The 18,401-nt window shown below is 46.9% G+C and overlaps 5 protein-coding genes across 5 annotated transcripts; 3 read left to right on the forward strand and 2 right to left on the reverse strand.

The window, feature by feature from the left end:
• Positions 1-1,342: 1,342 nt before the first annotated feature.
• Positions 1,343-3,297, forward strand: N7478_004611 (bifunctional C97 family peptidase/thioredoxin family protein; the record flags this gene model as incomplete). Its single annotated transcript, XM_056920825.1, has 4 exons — positions 1,343-1,378; positions 1,430-1,444; positions 1,518-1,739; positions 1,801-3,297. 4 exons carry the CDS (start codon positions 1,343-1,345, stop codon positions 3,295-3,297), a joined length of 1,770 nt encoding a protein of 589 aa, XP_056778862.1.
• A 3,474-nt stretch (positions 3,298-6,771) lies between these two features.
• N7478_004612 (uncharacterized protein) lies at positions 6,772-7,401 on the reverse strand (the record flags this gene model as incomplete). Its single annotated transcript, XM_056920826.1, has 1 exon — positions 6,772-7,401. The coding sequence occupies one exon, from the start codon at positions 7,399-7,401 to the stop codon at positions 6,772-6,774; it is 630 nt and encodes a 209-aa protein (XP_056778863.1).
• Positions 7,402-11,076: 3,675 nt separating this feature from the next.
• On the forward strand, positions 11,077-11,271 carry N7478_004613 (uncharacterized protein; the record flags this gene model as incomplete). The annotated part of the gene is made up of 1 exon (XM_056920827.1): positions 11,077-11,271. The coding sequence occupies one exon, from the start codon at positions 11,077-11,079 to the stop codon at positions 11,269-11,271; it is 195 nt and encodes a 64-aa protein (XP_056778864.1).
• Positions 11,272-13,330: 2,059 nt separating this feature from the next.
• On the forward strand, positions 13,331-15,624 carry N7478_004614 (beta-galactosidase; the record flags this gene model as incomplete). Its single annotated transcript, XM_056920828.1, has 3 exons — positions 13,331-13,590; positions 13,644-13,909; positions 13,982-15,624. 3 exons carry the CDS (start codon positions 13,331-13,333, stop codon positions 15,622-15,624), a joined length of 2,169 nt encoding a protein of 722 aa, XP_056778865.1.
• A 170-nt stretch (positions 15,625-15,794) lies between these two features.
• N7478_004615 (uncharacterized protein) lies at positions 15,795-17,901 on the reverse strand (the record flags this gene model as incomplete). The annotated part of the gene is made up of 11 exons (XM_056920829.1): positions 15,795-15,836; positions 15,898-16,085; positions 16,147-16,242; positions 16,295-16,362; positions 16,417-16,602; positions 16,688-16,765; positions 16,827-17,002; positions 17,050-17,244; positions 17,295-17,458; positions 17,515-17,557; positions 17,623-17,901. The coding sequence occupies 11 exons, from the start codon at positions 17,899-17,901 to the stop codon at positions 15,795-15,797; spliced, it is 1,515 nt and encodes a 504-aa protein (XP_056778866.1).
• Positions 17,902-18,401: the final 500 nt, after the last annotated feature.

Genomic DNA, 18,401 nt, shown 5'->3' on the forward strand with positions numbered 1-18,401 from the left:
TTTGACCATGCATAATATGTGGGCCTGTCTACATACTTGTAAGCCACTGCAGTAGCCCCCACTTGCCAAAATAACTTCCCCTATGCATGCTTAGCCGTACATAAGCGCTTGGATCAGGACAAAGAGAACTGCCTATAGCATACGGTATTATATGGCATAAATGTAGTTATCTGATTCTATTGGCCCGCGGAAGAGTGTCAGAAGATCCGAGAGCCCAGGTCATATTGGAAAAGACGGGACTTAACCCTACCATACTCATCCGTACTGCTCGTGTGCGCTGTACAACTTGTATCCCCGCACTTTTTCTGAGCTCTTATTTTCCGCATTCTGAGTTCGCAATTAGACGACCCACAAATCTTCATTTGTAAATACCGGTTGTAACAACTGTTTCCCTCAGGCTGCCGGTGCTCCCACTTTCCCACTAAAACTGGGGCGATCAATCTAGTAGTATTTATCTTGTCACCGCGCCTCAAACATCACCTGAATCTTCTAAGTACATACTTTTATGGAATTCGTTTTATTACAAACTCTTCTCAATCACTCTTTTTTGTGCTTTTCATATTTATACTACCTCGACCTTTAGTACATATAGTTTTCCTAAGTTTCTGTCTTAGAATGTAAAATTGTTGCCCGGGTGGGTCTAAATTCAATTTCAGACTTGGTTTGGGGGCGGCCTGTCGCTGAGTGGAAATTCCAATACTTCCAAATGATCCATGAGTACATAAATGCCCAGTGAGTAGATTATGAAGGTAATCAACAACAGGAACTCCGCATTTAAAGCGATGTATACGAGGTCCAAATATTTGAGTAGATACTCGTCAGTATGATGTTGACATATTATCATCTTTATCACGACCTGCCAAACGCTTTTAAGGGGCTGATTGGTGACCTCGCACTAAGTTTAGTCATCTCTTCACATAACCTTGGAATTAAGCATATTTCTATTTACATGTATGCACCATCTTCATGTATTTAGAACGCATCAGTCCACATAGAGTTTAGGCCAGATATTTAGTCACGTGAAAGCCACTTCAAACATTTGAAGGTCGCAAGGGCTGATTTGACCACTGAACAACAACGAGCAGTGAATGACACTTGATTTGAAGACTCACAGAAGATTAGTCTATTTAAACCAGCTAAAAACAATTAGACAACAAAGAATATCTCTTTTCAAAACTTCCTATTTCTCAATACAGTAGGAAAATCGACAGTAGAAAACAATCGAAGGCCCCCGAAATCAGAGCTGACGTGATCCGACCGCTGCCTGTGCAGCTCACAAGGTTATCAACTCGATTCGGCCCTTATCAAATTCATCTCGAAATAAAATCAAGACACACCAGCCATGGATGTTGAACTCTATGTTTATGACCTTTCTAAAGTGAGACTTCTACAACCATGTTGCCATCGGGGTTTACTAACCATCTGCTAGGGTCTTGCGCGCATGGTACGTAAAAATGAGTGCCCACCCAGTTTACATTCAATATCTAGAAAGATAACTTATATGACATCATTTTCAGTACTCTGCTCCCTTGACAGGGACTCAGATTGATGCTATCTATCACACCGCCATCGTGGTCGGTGGCATGGAATATTACTTCGGCCAGGGAATCCAAACAGCCCTCCCTGGTTCCACTCACCATGGACAGCCGATCGAGAAGGTACACCTGGGGACAACAGAGCTTCCCACCGACGTGATAGAAGAGTATGTCAGCTCGTTGGCTGATATTTACACGCCAGAGGTGTGTTATCATGTATCAAATGCTGTGTGACAAGACACAATGAACTCTAACAACCACATAGTCATATGATCTGTTTCTGCACAACTGCAACAACTTCAGTCAAGATTTTTCCATGTTCCTCGTGGGCAAGAGCATTCCGGATAAGATCATAAACTTGCCGCGTACATTCCTGGATACCCCATTTGGACAAATGATGAAGCCTCAAATTGAGGCTGCTTTGAAAGGGGTTACCCAGGGAGCCGAACCGAGTCCCTTTGGAGGGCCGAGTGCTGCTCCATCAGCACCAAGAGCTCCACCTGTACCTGCGGCCTCTTTGGCATTAGGTACAGTGAGAAATGTCAGCAACTTGAGCCAGCTCGAAGGTGAGCTGGCCGCGGCATCAAATTCATGTGCGGTCATTTTCTTCACCTCGTCGACTTGTCCACCTTGCAAGGTTGTATACCCTACATATGACGAACTTGCAGCCGAGGCCGGTGACAAAGCTAGACTCATCAAAGTCGATATCGGCTCTGCCTATGATGTGAGCATGAAATATGGCGTGCGCGCAACTCCCACATTTATGACATTTCTGAAAGGGCAGAAACTCGATGAATGGTCAGGTGCCAATCCTGCACAGCTGCAGGGAAACGTACGAATGCTCTTCCAAATGGCACACCCAAGCCATCCTCACACCCAGCTTCGACTTCCCAGCCTGCAACGACCCATCACCAATTTTGTCATGTACAAGAAGGTACCACCACTAGAGAAGCTCCTACAAAAGCTGCCAGCAGAGTTCAAGGATACAGCAAGCATTGCATCTGTCATAGAATTTATCAAGGCTCGCCATTCCTCAAACAACAGCACCCCCGCTGCAGATATTAGGGTCCCAGATCTCCACGCTTTTGCAAATAATCTACAGTCGATTTACCCAACACTACCTACCGAGAGCCACTTCGCCGTTGTGGACCTCGTCCGCCTTCTACTCCTCGATCCCCGCGTGAGCGGCTATTTCGCCGAAGAGAAGGAGCACGCAACGATCCTCACTCTCCTCTCACCCCTCTCCGAAGAGGACCTATCATCATGCCCCTACAATCTTCGCATCGTTGCACTGCAATTAGTGTGCAACCTCTTCAGCACCCCTCTGTACCCGGAACAGCTGTGCACCTCGTCCTCGTCCCTCAAAGAGACTTGTCTCCGCCTCGCAACGAATTCGCTCCTAGACTCACACTCAAACCTGCGCGTTGTAGCGGCATCTTTTGCCTACAATCTCGCTGCGTTCAATCACAATTCCCGGTTTGACGGAAAGCCCGACCGCCTCTCTGAGGAGGACCAGGTCGAGTTGCTTGCCTCGCTGTTGGAAGCCACTTCGCGCGAAGACCAGAGTCCAGAAGCTTTACATGGCCTTTTGTTTGCACTTGGATTATTTGTCTATGAGGCTCCGATGGACGGGACATTGGTTGATCTTTGTCGTGCTATGGGTGCCAGAGAGACTGTTGCTGTTAAAGGAAAGATAGCGGCCTTGCAGAAGGAGCCTTTGTTGAAGGAGATTGGAGATGAACTTTTTGGCAAGGGCTTATAGATGGTAGTACTGCTTGGGCTTGAATACTGGAGTTGCAAATATTGAATTCAGGAACGATTTTTTTTCGGAATAGTTCAAATGATACCTATAGTCTCAAAGAACCCCATCTACAGGCTGAGCCTGGTACATCCTAACTGACGCTCTCATCCAGGGCAATAATATAGCCGAGTGAAGATATTAGACCCTCGATATTCGCAGTCATGTCGGTACCTATTCTGGAGAGGCGCTTTGAAGTCCTCATCGATTTTGTATATTCGTTGTTACTCCTAATTCTTTCTTCACTCCATACGACTCAAGCATGCCACTGGGAAGTGAAGGTAGTTTAGCAGTATTTAGCCGACAACACTGGAAATTCCACAACGGTGTATTATTTAGCAGACAATTTAACCTCGTTTTGTATCGAGTGTCATGCCAAGAGCTGATGACGGAAGGGCAAAGGGAAAAGCTTGACGGCAGATTGGGATATACGAAGAAGATAAACAGGGCTGTTGGAAAGACGGATACTGGTTCCCGAAGTCTGCGGCGGGATATTTGGATAGATATTTAGTTCCGAGTTTACGTTGAATGCCTATACTGTATCTCCTCTTGAATAAATACCCATTTGGGTTATTTCTATTGCACAGTCGCAAGAAGGCTAATTTCAAGAATCAACATAATATGCCACTATTCCAATGAACGCGGAACTATAACATGCCACCTTGACACTGGCGGTATGCGATCTTCAAAAAGCCAAACCAGTAACTCTTTTCGCGCTAATTCAATCCGAACCAGAATTGGTAATCGTCGGCGGCTCCACCTCGGGACCATGGTACAAGCAGCCCTGAGATCTCCCATCTTCGTCTGATCTTCACGGTTCATATGGATCAGTCAACTCCACATATGTCAGTGGTGGAATCAGTATGGGGTAAAAGTCCCAACTTGATGGAGAGTCATTCAGAAAGTCCCTGCAGAATCCAAATCGGGAAACAATACCGCCGACGTCGGGGTTTCATCCTCCGCGAGGCTCTCAATCCACAGACAAGATCATCCCGATGGCACGAAAACAACTTTGGAAATAAACCGAAAAAGAAAACTTCACCTCGCAGGTATAACCGCGTTTAGACCCATAAATATACATCTCCATAGAAAATCCATCCGAGTACACACCAGTGAATAAAATGAGCTAATCTGACTCCACTATCACCAGATAAGCCGTTTCGACAAGCATTTAAAATGATGTGAAACTATGAAACTAATAACAAAGCAACCAATCGCGGACCCCAAAAATGATGCAATTTGCATTTTTATCCAATGTAAGAATTTCTAATCTCCTTCCAGAAGCATCAATACTATCCGAATCTCGGATTCCATACATCTCCGCCATCTCCACGGGGGTTACGTACAAGGTGCCCCGAATAAGGCCAACCAGTGCAACGTGCAACCTCGTAAACAAACAGGAATCTTTCTTTGACACGCCGAAACGAGGCACTAATCAAAAAAAGAAAAATATAAAGAGTTACGCCCCGATATACGGCAAGTTGAGAGCCTCCGGGGTCTTCTCGCAGGTAGCCGGATAATAGCCGGCTAAAGCATCGGAGCATCTACCGGGTGGCAATTACTGCGAACGAGTCCGTGGGGGTCACGGTGCGGCGGCTACAGGAATAGAATGGATATGGATACTCTATAGCCCTAGCCCTAGTGCACTGTGCACATGTATCGGATTATTTAATATTATAGGATCAAATGAAAAGAGGCAAGCTCGGATATTGGTTGCCGCTGTTGGTGGTGTTGGTTGCTTTGAATAATCCCGAGGAGCCGGAGGTGTTGATCGCCAATGAAAGAACCCGGCATGAACACATGCAACGGGTATCACTTTACTATTACTGTGACTATTACTATTAACTAGGTCGTCTTACTATTAACATTATTAATAGTCTTACTAGGATGTTGGATGTCAGTTTTTAGTGTTTGTTGGAATCCTTCGTTCCAAATAATGATTTTTTAATCGCTTTAGTGTTATTTAGAGTACAAGTGTATACTTCTTCTAGCCCCTCGGTGGGAAACACGGCCCCAGTCTTATTTATCATCTTACTGTTGCACGTCATCTGCAGGGCCGTCCGTCAGACGCGAGTCACAGTCTTCGCGATTACTAGTATGATGATGGGGCTGGTCGGGCGGACCCCATGTTAAGTTATTCTGGGATATGGGTAAGCATGAGAAAGAAAGGCACGAGCACAAGCACAAGCACGAGCAGAAATGGAAAGACTCGAAGCAACGTGGGAGCGATAAATATTTAATTTATTTAAATTTAATGTTTATATTTTAATGTTTGATCGTCGAGGTGTTACATGCCAAATGGATATGCTACGTTGCCATTTACTGCATTGTATAGTATACAAAGGGAAGGAAAAGCGAACAAAGCGACAGAAGTATTTGGTAATAAGATAGATTTGTTGTTAAAAGCTATTGCTAAGGCTACCTAAGTACTAATACTAATAGTTGGCACTGATATTGTGCGTGCCCGACAAGTAGACAGCCAACGCACATCACTCACCGACACTCGGAAGAACAAAGGTGATGTGATTGTGGCGCGTGGCGTCCGCCCATGGCGTTGATGATCACTGATAGCGCGCAGTTCGCGCGATCGGAAAGAAAGAGAAGGATCAGGAGTAAAATAAAAGATAAAATAAAGCCACATGAAAAATGTGAGTGGCATCGACGAAAATGAATAGGGATACAAGATGGGGTATTTGGCGGGGGTATCTGAGCAGGCAAAAAAAAAAAGAAAATAACAATAAAGGAAATAAAAATGGCAAACGCTGGCTAATGGGAACACACATTGGTCGTGGAAAAATAAGAACCCTGGAAAATGCGGAAAATGGGAAAAACGAAAAGAACACCGGGTCCCGCATCGGGATGCAACGGTCAGAAGACCGAAAAGGGCAAGTTAAGCTACTCGAAAGCGCAGGATATCGAGGAATTATCGGATGGAACTCGAGAAATGAGTCAACGCTCAACCAGCGGTGTGGAGTGTTTTCTTGGAAGCGCCGACAGCGATGAATTAGGTAAGCGCGGGGATATGCGGAGATCTGCGATAAGGCGCCATGCATTGATTTTGGTGTCATTGTTGCCAAAACTCAAAAGCCAAGGCCCCCAAACGTAAACGGTCCGAAAGGTCCAGGCGGTATCCGTTTGCCTGCCTAATCGCTGGGGGCGAGGGGGCCTGGTCGTTCGAGATTAGGACCCCTCGTTTGAGTTGTTGGGGGCGCGTGGATTGTCATGCGTGCACGTCACGGCTCGGGGCAGTTCCGATGTATTGGATCCCTCGGGTGAGGGGCCGGAGGTGAGTGTGGAAGTAATAGTGGAAGTGAGGGTTGAGTAAAATGTGTAGGTGTAAAAATGACACAGGCTATAGCAAAGCAATAGCGAATAGAAGAGTCAAGAGTGACATTAGGTCGGACAACGCCTGCGCTGCACCAGTGAGAGTCGGTGAGCTTAGACAACCGGTACTTTGGATGCTGAATGGGCGCGTCGTTTGCTTGGGTAAACGCGGCGTTTCTTGTTACTCTTTGGTGTCACTGTGAGGGTGGGTCGCTCGGTCGCAACGCTCTTTGCTTGTCTTAATGCTTGCTGAGCGCGGGCAATGGCCTGCACCTTGGCTAGGAAGCGTGCGCGGTCCTCATCTTCGGCGGCGGCTCGGATCTGTGCAAGCTGTTGCTCCATAGTAACTGATGAGATGATATCGGCGGGCTCTTGTGTTGTTTCTTCTTCGGGGATGGATTGTTCGGGGATCCAGAGGAGGTCTTCGTCTGAGAGATAGGCGTTGTTTACGAACAAGTCACTGGACTCGCCGCTGGATAATGAAGCCCGGTTGGGCCATGAAGGGAAAGCACATGCTGCACCCATACCGTACTCGCTGGAGAACGAAGACTTGCGTGGGTTGATATCGTAAAGTGAGTTGGTCGGGGTGGGTGGTGGTGCTGAAGGGTTTGAGAGAAGCGAGTACTCAGATGAGCTACCACTGGAAGAGAAGCTGGCATGAACTGGAGCGGTGCTGGCGACTGGAGCGACCACTGGTGCCTTGGCGAGAGCCATATCGCGAATGCGCGATTGGATGGGAATCATATTGATGTTGTGTGAAGGTTAATCCCAGAGATAGTAGACTGGAGAGTGTGAAAGAATAGAGATGATATGGAGAGAAGATGGAAATAGTAAAAGAGGGCGGAGTGGAGAGGATATAAGAAAGGTTTGTTGAAAGAAGTGGGCCAGAAAATCGAGTGGGCGAGGCGTGTGTTTATGAAGATATCAAAGCCGGGGAAAGAATTCTAGACTCCCGGCTACACCCTTGCAGTCCCGACTGAGACAAATCAAAAAACCGAATAAATCGATTTTTGAAAAAGAAGGAAAAAAAAGGATTTTCCGAATTTCCCAAAAAGAAATAAGTTCAAACTGCGCGGATGCGGCTTCCGTGCAGGTGAGGCTAGTCAATCAGGATTCAGGGATCAGCAATTTTGGACCCGTCGCTCACAGATAAATCCTGAATAGGAAGAAATAATCCAAATCCAGCAAAAAAAGAAAAGTATTTTTGACTGCCGCCCCAATCGAATGTATCTCGATGTATCAACCCTTGTCGAGACGATTTGGGTTCTTTGAATTGATACTCGTCCAGAGTACTTTGTACCATCGGCAATCTGGGCTTTGGGGTTTGTAGCGAGTAATCTCCCTTTGACTTTCGATATTTCTAAGACCTTTTGTCAAAGTCAAAAGAAAAACAGCAAAATAAAAGAATAAAAAAAGAACCGCCCCTTGCGGTAGGAGTATTTGTTCCCCGAAAAGTCTGCCCAACCGGCTGCAGCGGGGGATCTGGTCCGATGAAAACCAGATAGATTGTGCGGTGTATGTCCGCTGCGATTCTAATCCCCCAATCAAAATACTCCGGATTTCACCGCTGAATGGTTCTTGCGAATAAGGGAAGAGAAAATCAGTGTTGTGGCCTTAAACAAGGCTATCTATCCCAACTCGACAGTTGTTTGTGATATCGAAGGCAGTGTGGCGGTCAAACAGTGACAATAGCGGTGGCATCAACACGTCAACACCGAATAATGGAGAGAAAGAAAGTACAGAGGTACAGAGGTACTTGATGATAGATCGATTGTTGCTAAAAGCTGGTATACGATAGATAGGGGAGGGAATACAAGGAAAGAAAGCAACATTCCTTTCAATGGGCAATTCATGCTCTTTTTCTTTGAACAATAATTAATTGAAGAATTAAGAGCGTTCACCCGTGTTCCACCATTAACCTATGCCTCGGGTTGAGTCTAGTAGGGCCCGTGGAGAAAATGGAACAAAATGGGGAAATTTGGAAGGAATCCTTTCTTTCATGGGGCCTGGCTAGCCTGACTAGCCTCTGTTAAGCTACGGGCTCTCGCCGAAAATTGGGCTTGGAGAACGGTTCCCGCGGAAGCTGCCCCGTTGATTGTCTCCTGTCTCCACATGTGCACCTCCACTCGGGAGACAATGGGAGAGCGTTAACCCGGATAAATGCATACACGCAGCTGGCCTTTTCACCCGTCAAACTACATACGGGATTTGGATACGGTGAATCAAACAAATAATAGATCTAGATTTAGATCTATCTACTAAAGGCAATCAGTGAGAAAGAACAAAATACAAAGGTGATAATAATAGTCATAATCTGTTTCGGTTAATATAATGCCGAATCTAAGAAACGCCGGGCCTTTCAATAACACGTGTTGAGTAGAAAGGAACCATTCGAAGTATCGGACTCCGAAAATCAAAAGGATCCCCCACTAGTAAATTAACAGTTCCTTTCTAGCGAAATTCGGAGAACCAGGATCATGGAAAAAAGATAGAAACACGGAGGAATCAACTTAGTCATGGGAAATCCATTTTTGCGCGAATCAGCGATCACCTATTTATCCGTTGCTTCACCATTACTTTATTCGGGTCTAGAGCTATTCTTCCCTTTATCGCCCTCGAACCGAGGCCCAGGCCTAGCTGGACCCGCCATTCTAACAAAGCAGTAAGTAGATTAACCGTTCAATCTCAATTGACAAGTCGTATGCAACACTCCGTATATCGCGAATCGTCGCATATCCCGGAGTAATACTCACCTCCTTTTCTTTTCTTTTTAACTAGTTTTCGCTTCATAACTGCGAGCCTATAACAGGACTATGGACCCAAAACCCGCTGCTTGGGAACACTTAGCGGGGCTGGACGGGCCAAGCAGCTCTTCCCCGGCCCTAAGTGGGGACTTGATCCGCTTTCCTGGGTTCCCCGACGACACCCTCGCTCCGGCCCCTGAATTGGGTCTATGATCTACGCTCTTCATAAGACAGGTCCACTCCCTCCAAAGGCCGGTTGTATTTGAAGGGACTTTTGTCCCCTCTACAGATAACAATTTATGCTTCGTACTTCGTTCGTCCTTATTCTAAGCTGGACTCATCAAATCCAACTCCGTCCCAGCTCCCAGGAAACCAATACATCCCATGCGTCATGTGCTCCATATTTTGTACGTCTGCGTCGACGGCCCGCCGGGTAACGGGGAAGACATTGATCCAAAGGCTGGAAAAGTAAAGGGGGCGAGATCTCTCCAAATCCATAGCAGCCACTGACCTCAGACAAGACTTTCGGTGGATTTGACAGGTTTCTCGGTACCTTTGCTCACGTCGATCATGATGGTTTCCCGAGGTTTGGTTTTGGTTTGGGAAGGGGCGGACCGCGGCCTTGAAAGTGTAGGATCGTGGTCGTTTCCCCTTTCCCAGTCTCTCGGTGTTTCAATTGCTTTTTTGTGCTAGTTACCACTCTGCTGGATATGGGTATGGAGCTAAGTATCATCGTGATTTTCGTGGTGGGGACAGGTACCCGATGTGGACCTCCGGGCTCTAACTACTGTAAATGGAGGTGTGTCTCCTGAATACTCCGAAGAGCTCAAAATTGATAAGCCCAGGGAGAACTCCGCACTCCGCTGTGGAGGGTCTACGGGTCTCCGTGTCAAATCCGCTTATTTGATGGATTTTACTTATTTAGTCAAGTACAGTCGATCAAGCCTGGAAGTACGGGGCACTCCGTAGTAGTACTCCATACATTGAAATGCAAATATGTGCACTATGTATGAAGATCTGAATGTGGCGCTTCCTTGGATCTAAGATGGATTGGCAAGATCACCTTCTATTGAGTGGAGGTCTATACATCATGCAAAGTCAGAAAGTAGCGATGCAATCTGAAAAAGGACAGGCAAATAAGATCTGAAAGTTGACATATAATATCCATTAAGAGTCCTTCACCCTCATAAATATCATATCTCTAACTTGAATGAGATAGCTTGATATGCAGCGTACTAAATTAGTCCTACCACCTACCTGGTTCGAGAATCCAAACCGGGATTACCCTGCAGCTAAATCTGCACTTCATATGCAAGATCTCTGATCGCATTCCAGTGGAGGCAAGGAACTCCGCCCTTTCGTTAAATCAAAAAATCCAACATACAATTGATGCAACAGCCTGAAAGAAGAAATCCGATGGACGCCTCTACTCTCGTCATCATCAACTCGGTCACATTCATCTAAACAATCTATAGGATAGGTATACAATAGTCACGAAAAAAGCCGAGGTCCCCGTACAAAGTACCTCTTAACTCACCGCTGCGATAATTTTCAGCCACAACGCTGCAGCTCCCGCCACACCTGCACGGGTTTAGATCCGTGCGAGAGCGAGAGGTGCGTATACGCACCTACTTCTGTACGCTGTACGAAGAACAAGGAAGCTGTCGACCAAAGCATGCACGATATCATACCCTCTCCGAGGAGCACAGTCGCGGATGCACCTCTCCCAGCCCGACCCATGGAAACCAGCTTCCCCCATGGGGGTCTTGCGCTCGGGTATCAGATTGGCTCCACCAAGAATGTGACAAGGGAGGCTGCACAGCAGAGCAATCAATCAGAACGCACTGCTGCTGCCCATTTCGCAGTGTGAGTAACTTAACCCTGCACCGGAGGCCTTTCCGCCGTCCCCGAGTAGACGATCGACGGGGCCCCGGTCGCGCTTCCTCACCGTATCTGGACATGTCGCGGGGATAAAAGTGAAAACTGAATCGAATCGAATTGAATCGGTCGATCGAATAAAATGAGGCCAGGGGGCTGACCTCATTATCGTATTAACGATCACAATAAGCCCCTGACTCATAGGGAAAGACCATAGAGATTCACGATTCAGATGCCACCGTAGCGAGAGCTGACCTCAGACCTCCTCATCACAGACATTTCGTGAGATGGTGTCCGGGGAAAGGAGGGGATCACCATATCATTGGTGCCAATACAACCAGTCAGAGCAGTTGCCAACACAGCACAACTTTTTATTGATTTTCTTACCGTATCCCACCTCTTCGGGGAACAGACCTAGACTACACCGTACACTATACCGCGTCTCTAGTGGTGTGTGAGTTGTGTTTCGGTCGCCGGGTAATAATATGCGTCGCCACCACGGACGCGTACACAGAGGCTTATAACTAGCAAAATCAAAACGCATCCAGGCCAGTCTGGCCACGGGATATAATTATCCAAGAATTGGAAGCTAAGCCAGTTAGTAACGATTGGATAATCTGCAACACCATCTTTCTCGAATTGTTCGACACCGCATCCAACTGCGCGCGCCATGTGCGAACCCGATGATTTCTCTGCAACGGCTTGTTGCTGGAAACGGTTTGTATTAGAGCGGACAGTGCATCCTTCGTTAATATTCTTCGAATTACCCTTTTCTTCAAGTTCTGCGGGTATTTTGTTTATTCTTGCGGTCGGAGGTCCTGTGTAATCGGCGCCAAGTGACTGCTTAAACGCTAAAGTGGTTGCTTTTGCATCGCCAAACCAAGGGTTTACGGTCGATAACTCGAAAGAAGAAAAAGAAGGCTTCAAAAGCTACCAAAAGAATAACTTAGGTCGACATGACAGCTAGGCCATCCCTGTCTGGCGCAGTCGTCGCTCAGCGCTACTCTGGCTCACTACTTTGCTCCAGGTACTTTGAGACAAACAAAGTAATGATTTGACGACATTCAATCATTTTGCTCGCCCATCTTGCTAAAGAAGGAACTCGACACATAAAATGGACGCTCAAAGGATGCCTCGTCCTGACCATGAGCACTCTCTCCATTTACTCGAGTGAGAGCGATGTAAGTTCGCAGCGACCTTTAGAACGGGATCATCGAGCGGTTAGGTTCTTGGATGGTAGATCAAGTCTTCGTCTGTGGGGCTGCGTATGTGGTACATTTCGCAGATTGAGGCCCCGTCTTTGTAGATAGCGACTCCCATGTGGGAAGGGCCGTCGCCAAGTTTGGCGTCGCCGCGACCGTAGATATTGATTGCGAGGCCGTAGTTCGGGAATTCCATTGCGATTATTGGTATACTAATACGATTATGGAGTCATATCAAATATAAACAGACTCTCGGGATATTTGAAGACTCTGCTTTCTATTTTTGGAGTCGTGGTTTTTCTCGTGATACCAGTCCGATTATAGGATAAATGCATTGGGACCAGAAACTTCGAAAGAACTGAATAGTATATCAAGTTGCTTTGGAGTTAATTTTTAAATAGATTGAAGGTCTATGGACTTTGCCCTGCTCCAAGACTGGGACGTTTGCTACATGGTTCAAGTTGTAGCCGTGGAAGCCTTGGAGCAGATGTATGGATTGATGAGCTGTATGTATATCTCTGGATTGTCAACCGACAAGCTTGATGAACACGGGAACGTAGTGGAGCGGGAAAAAAAGACTCATATGTCTATCTGGAGAGAGAGATACTGGAGGAAGACAAGGCAAGCGAGGCCTGCCACATGGTCACATGGAGATAACCCTATCTCATCAAAGCTCAACAATGTCTGCTTCTTTAGAGAAATCAAGTCCGCTGTCTAGTCTTTAGGATGCTCTTTCTTCTATTCTGGGAAAGGCCCCGTCATAGCGAGATTTGCGGGGTTGACCTAAAAACCGCGGAGTGGGAGGTATTGGATGTGATTTTGGAAAAGGTACAAACTAGAGACACAAGCATGAGCGAAGGTCCGTCGTTAACAATGATCAATAGTTCCTCAAAAGTCATTCCGCAAATCCTGAACTTCGAGTGTCCAGGGCAAGTGCATAGCTTGGGAAAACTCTGGAATGGCGACGCTTTTCTAGGCACCCTTCCAGACTTAGATCTGTGCCACATTACTTTCTATGAGAGTCACTTTGTGCTGTGGGTTCGAATTGATGAGATGGCAATCAAGGGATACTCCGCATACATCAAAGTCTGGCGACATCGAAATCGTTGGTGAAATTAGGCCTTGCTGTAATGGAAAGACTCTCCACGCTTCTGTTCCATAGGGTACCAACACCGAGTTCCAATTCATATGGCCAGGTCGACCGGGAAAATTACAGCGAGCTGAAGCTACAGGCGGGCTTACTCCACGCATCTCCTGCTTACCTCGTCTCACAGCCGGACAATGGTAGCTACGGGGTCTATTCTGACAGCACGACTTTGGCGACCACCCGGTTGACCTCTAACACTACAAGCCTCTATATTGTCCGACACGGAGAGCTAGCGGATGGCAGTACAGTCTCATACCGGCTACGCATTCCGACCTCAGTGGGTAATTTCAGTGTACCGCAGCTAGGATGAAGTCTCAGTCTGCATGGACGCGACTCGAAAATCCATGTGGTAGACTACGACGTGGGTGGCATCAGCCTGATCTACTCATCCGCCGAAGTTTTCTCTTGGAAGAAGAGCGGGTCGAAATCGGTCTTAGTCTTATACGGAGGGGAAGACGAGACGCATGAGTTCGCGATCCCGCAAGCATTAGGAATGCCCTCCACCGTCGAAGGCATCGGTCTGCATATTGCCTCAGCAGGCTCCTCCCATGCCACTGTGATCAAGTGGTCCGTCCAACCCGAACGCCGAGTGGTACATTTTGGGGAGCAACTCGAGATCCATCTTCTGTGGCGCAACAATGCCTACAAGTATTGGGTCTTAGACCTTCCTGTTGCGGGTGTTCTCCAGCGGCACGCCTCTCTTTCGCGCACCAATAGCTCGGTGATTGTGAAGGCCGGTTATCTCCTTCGGACGGCAGAGGTGGTAGATACGAGACTAAAGCTGACAGGCGATCTGAACGCTACCACCGAGCTTGAAGTCATCGCGGCTCCTCCCAATATAAATGTGGTCACATTCAATGGGAAGTGTGTAGATACGAAGAAGCTCGCTGGACGCTTGACTGGGTCTCTTAAATTCAAAGCCCCCTCGATTAAACTGTCTGATTTGGCTACTCAACAGTGGCATTATACTGATTCACTGCCGGAGATCCAGCGCGGTTACAACGACCAGCGTTGGACCGTTTGCAATCACACCCACAGTACAAATACACGGAACTTGACCACCCCTTTCTCTCTGTATGCTACCGACTATGGGTACCATGCCGGATCACTTATTTATCGGGGACATTTCACGGCCAATGGATCTGAGACAGCGCTTTATCTTCTGACAGAGGGTGGCTATGCCTACGGTCACTCGGTGTGGCTGAGCTACACGCACCTGGGCTCATGGCCGGGCAGCTCAGCCGAAATGTTCCACAACGAAACCCTAAGCCTCCCACATAAGGAGATGGAGCCTGGCACATCATATGTTATTACTGTGGTAATTGATCACATGGGATACGACGAGAACTTTCCTGCCAACACAACCTTCATGAAAGATCCGCGCGGGCTGTTGGACTATAGTCTCCAGGGCCGAGCCAAGGCAGCCGTTACCTGGAAGATCACGGGCAACCATGGAGGCGAGCAATATGTGGATCACAGCCGGGGACCTCTCAACGAGGGCGGATCGTTTGCAGAACGCCAGGGCTATCATCTCCCGGGCGCACCGCTCCATCACGAGTTTACAGCCGCTCTCGCGCCAACGAAAACGCCCATCCACCAGCCCGGGCTGGAATTCTGGGCAACCTCTTTCAATCTCAATCTTCCCGCCGAATATGACATCCCCATCAGTGTCGCCTTCTCCAATACCACCGTCACCTCGAGTGGGACCGACGCCTCATCTAGATCAGCGCAGTTTCGCTGCGTGCTCTTCGTCAACGGGTGGCAATTTGGCAAGTATGTGAATCACATTGGACCACAATCACATTTTCCAATACCCGAGGGGATTCTTAATCACAATGGCTCCAACTATCTAGCCTTGTCCGTCTGGGCACAGGATACGCACTCCTTCCAGCTCGCGGGGCTGCAGTTGCAGGCAGAAGCCATCATCCTGCGCGGATACGAGAAGCCCAGCTTGGTGCCAGCTGAGCGGTTTGCCCCACGTATGTTGACCTATTAGGTAGACCTTCTCGAGGTGGTTTTGATTTTACACATAGTCTATAAGCCATGTCATCTGCAAGCGGGCAGCATTTTCTGTTTTCACCTGCCGTATTCTAAATGGAGACTTTCAGAGATGGTAAAAAGCAAGATTATGATTTCAAAGATATATAACAATGTTCAATAGCCATGTCATTCTTGTTCTTCTTGGGCACTGCCAATGTAGAAGAAGATCTACAAGAAATCGAGATTGAAGCTATGGAGTCTATATTAAGAAACGGAAACCTTGTCTGACAGCCACCCCGGGCAAGCCATGCTCCTCGTTGGAGTTCGTGCTCGCGGTCAAATCTGTGCCCTCCTCTTGATCAAGTTGCTTGTTTAGTCTTCCAAGGTAAATGCGAAGAATAGTGGCAAATATGAAAGTCATAGCACACATGCCGATATTGACACTAAATGCGGTAACATAACGAGGCGAGGCCGAGTCTTGATAGTGAAAGAATTAATCGCTGAACATAATGAGGGGTTTTAAGAGAAAAGGACTTACCAGGGTACAGATAAGGGGTATAAATCTGGCACACGTTACTCATACAATTGATAAAGGCCAAAGCAGCTGCTCGTTTTGCTGCCGGGCGTGGAAGAACTGCGTTCGTTAGTATTGATTGCTCCTGATGGGATAAAGTCGGAGCTCTTACTATTTGAAATGTATCCAAGTGCAACAACATAACTGGAGTAAATTCCACCAAGCATGATGCACATTGCCCTAAAAAGAAATTGTTAGTGACTGCCTGATTCGCCTAAAGTAGTATATACTTACACATATCGAGCGGCAAAGTTATTTCCTGCCATAGCAAGGATAAAAGAGACAATTGCAATAATCGGTGGAATGCACATGTGAAAGTATCGTTCACCAGTCTTGTCGGCGTGCCAGGCATTGATCAAAACGATAATTGTTCCAATGATATATGGCGGGGTCGTCAACAGCAGCGTGTCAATTTTATCCCTGCCAAGTCCAGCCATCACACTTAAAAGTATAATAAATTAGTACCATTGTCGAGATAGTGATTTTCATAGAGATTATCTCTTACCTGGGGAAGAAAGTAGTCACAGCTCCAGCTGATGTGCAGCCGTAAATGAGACCAAGCAGTAGCCAAACCTTTGGATCCCTTGTCGAGTCAACATTGTTAGCTTCGAGACTAAGCCGCTGGTGTTAATTATTCCTCTTACATGATCGCAAGCTTCGCACCATGGAACATGCTTTGGTGTTCACTGTCTACCCAGTCATCTTCACCAATATCATCTTCTAGTCTCCAGGCAGCGAGAACCTTCTCATCGTCGCTTAACCAAGGAGTTGTTCGGGGAAGGTCGGGAACAATAAAGAAAGCAATCAGAGCGACAAAGATCTAAAATGTTAGTTGATGGTATTTACGGAGAGATCGATGACGGATACCGTAAGGGAACCCTCTATGATAAACAGCCACCTCCATGCTGCGATGCCCCTGGCGCCATTCAAACCACTTGTAATACCAGCGGAAATCAAGCCAGAAAATGCGCCCGAGATCAAAGAGCCCGCGTAAAGTAGTGCTGTACGCTTGACCAACTCCTTTCTTGTGTACCAGGATGACAGAAGGTAGAGACAACCAGGCTGCATATTATTAGCGAGAATTCGTCCCTAGGCAGCCGGGAGATACTCACAAAATATGCGGCTTCAATAAATCCAAGGAAGAATCGAACAGCTAATAAACCGGCAAAGTCCTTTGCCAAAGCAGTACAACAAGATATGACACCCCATATCACCATGCACCCCGGCAAGTAGATCGAAGGTTTGCCGAACTTGTTAAGAATCATATTTGACGGCACTTTGTGAATTAGCTCCAAATACCTGGATAGAAGCCACACATATTGATTTATTTACCTTGCATCAGGAGATATCCGACAAACAAGATACTAACGCAAATCTGTGAATTGGGGTCAGCGCTCCGAGTCACTTCAATTTTCCGTACGCATAACTCGTGGTTTTTACTTGATATTGATCACCGGTGAGATTCAAATCTTCCTGTAGGCCGGCCAACTTTGCTGCTGCGATGTTGTTGCGGTCCAAATAATTCAGGATGTACATGATCAACATCATTATCAGCAGGCGAATGTCAATTTTTTTGACTAGTGCTTTCGATCTTTCTTCTCTTTCTTCTGGAGTTAAATTCAATAATGCGACTGGGACTGTTGAGCGATCCTGATCTTTGATATTTTCGACCGCATATTGCTCAACATGCTCGTGCCCGAGATTCTTGGTATCGTCCATTATGGCGACCTGGAGATGGAATTGGTATCGGTATCGGGATCGTCAAATGTTAAAATGATAAGACAGGTGAGAAAGGTGTCGAGATAATAATTATGGAAAGGAGAAAGTGGAGGCACTCTGCTCCCTTTGTTTTTTTTTTAAGGTCACTGCTAATTCCCCACTGCCAATGTTCTGGGGAAAGTTCCCCATGGGGTGAGCACGAGGTGGAGAGTGAGCGGGGTATTCGGATATCCAAGGGCTGGTAGTGAGAACCTTGTAGAATTTAGTTAACTGGATTGAGAAATGAAGGACACGCTGGGCATTCATGTATTGGTTTTCCGGTGGAGATGATCTTTCATATCCGATTCTTTGCCGCATTGGGGGACGGATAAGTTAGCATCGCGTAGATCAACAGCCCGTAGGACGTGAGGATCAGATTACACACAATACTATCTAGCTAAACTGCTCTCTCATATGATAGACGGACTAGAAAATAAATTCTATTTTGGGAAGATTTTGAT

The sequence above is a fragment of the Penicillium angulare genome (assembly GCF_028827245.1).
Source record: "Penicillium angulare strain IBT 27051 chromosome Unknown utg000004l_segment0_segment0, whole genome shotgun sequence".
Classification (NCBI taxonomy): domain Eukaryota; kingdom Fungi; phylum Ascomycota; class Eurotiomycetes; order Eurotiales; family Aspergillaceae; genus Penicillium; species Penicillium angulare.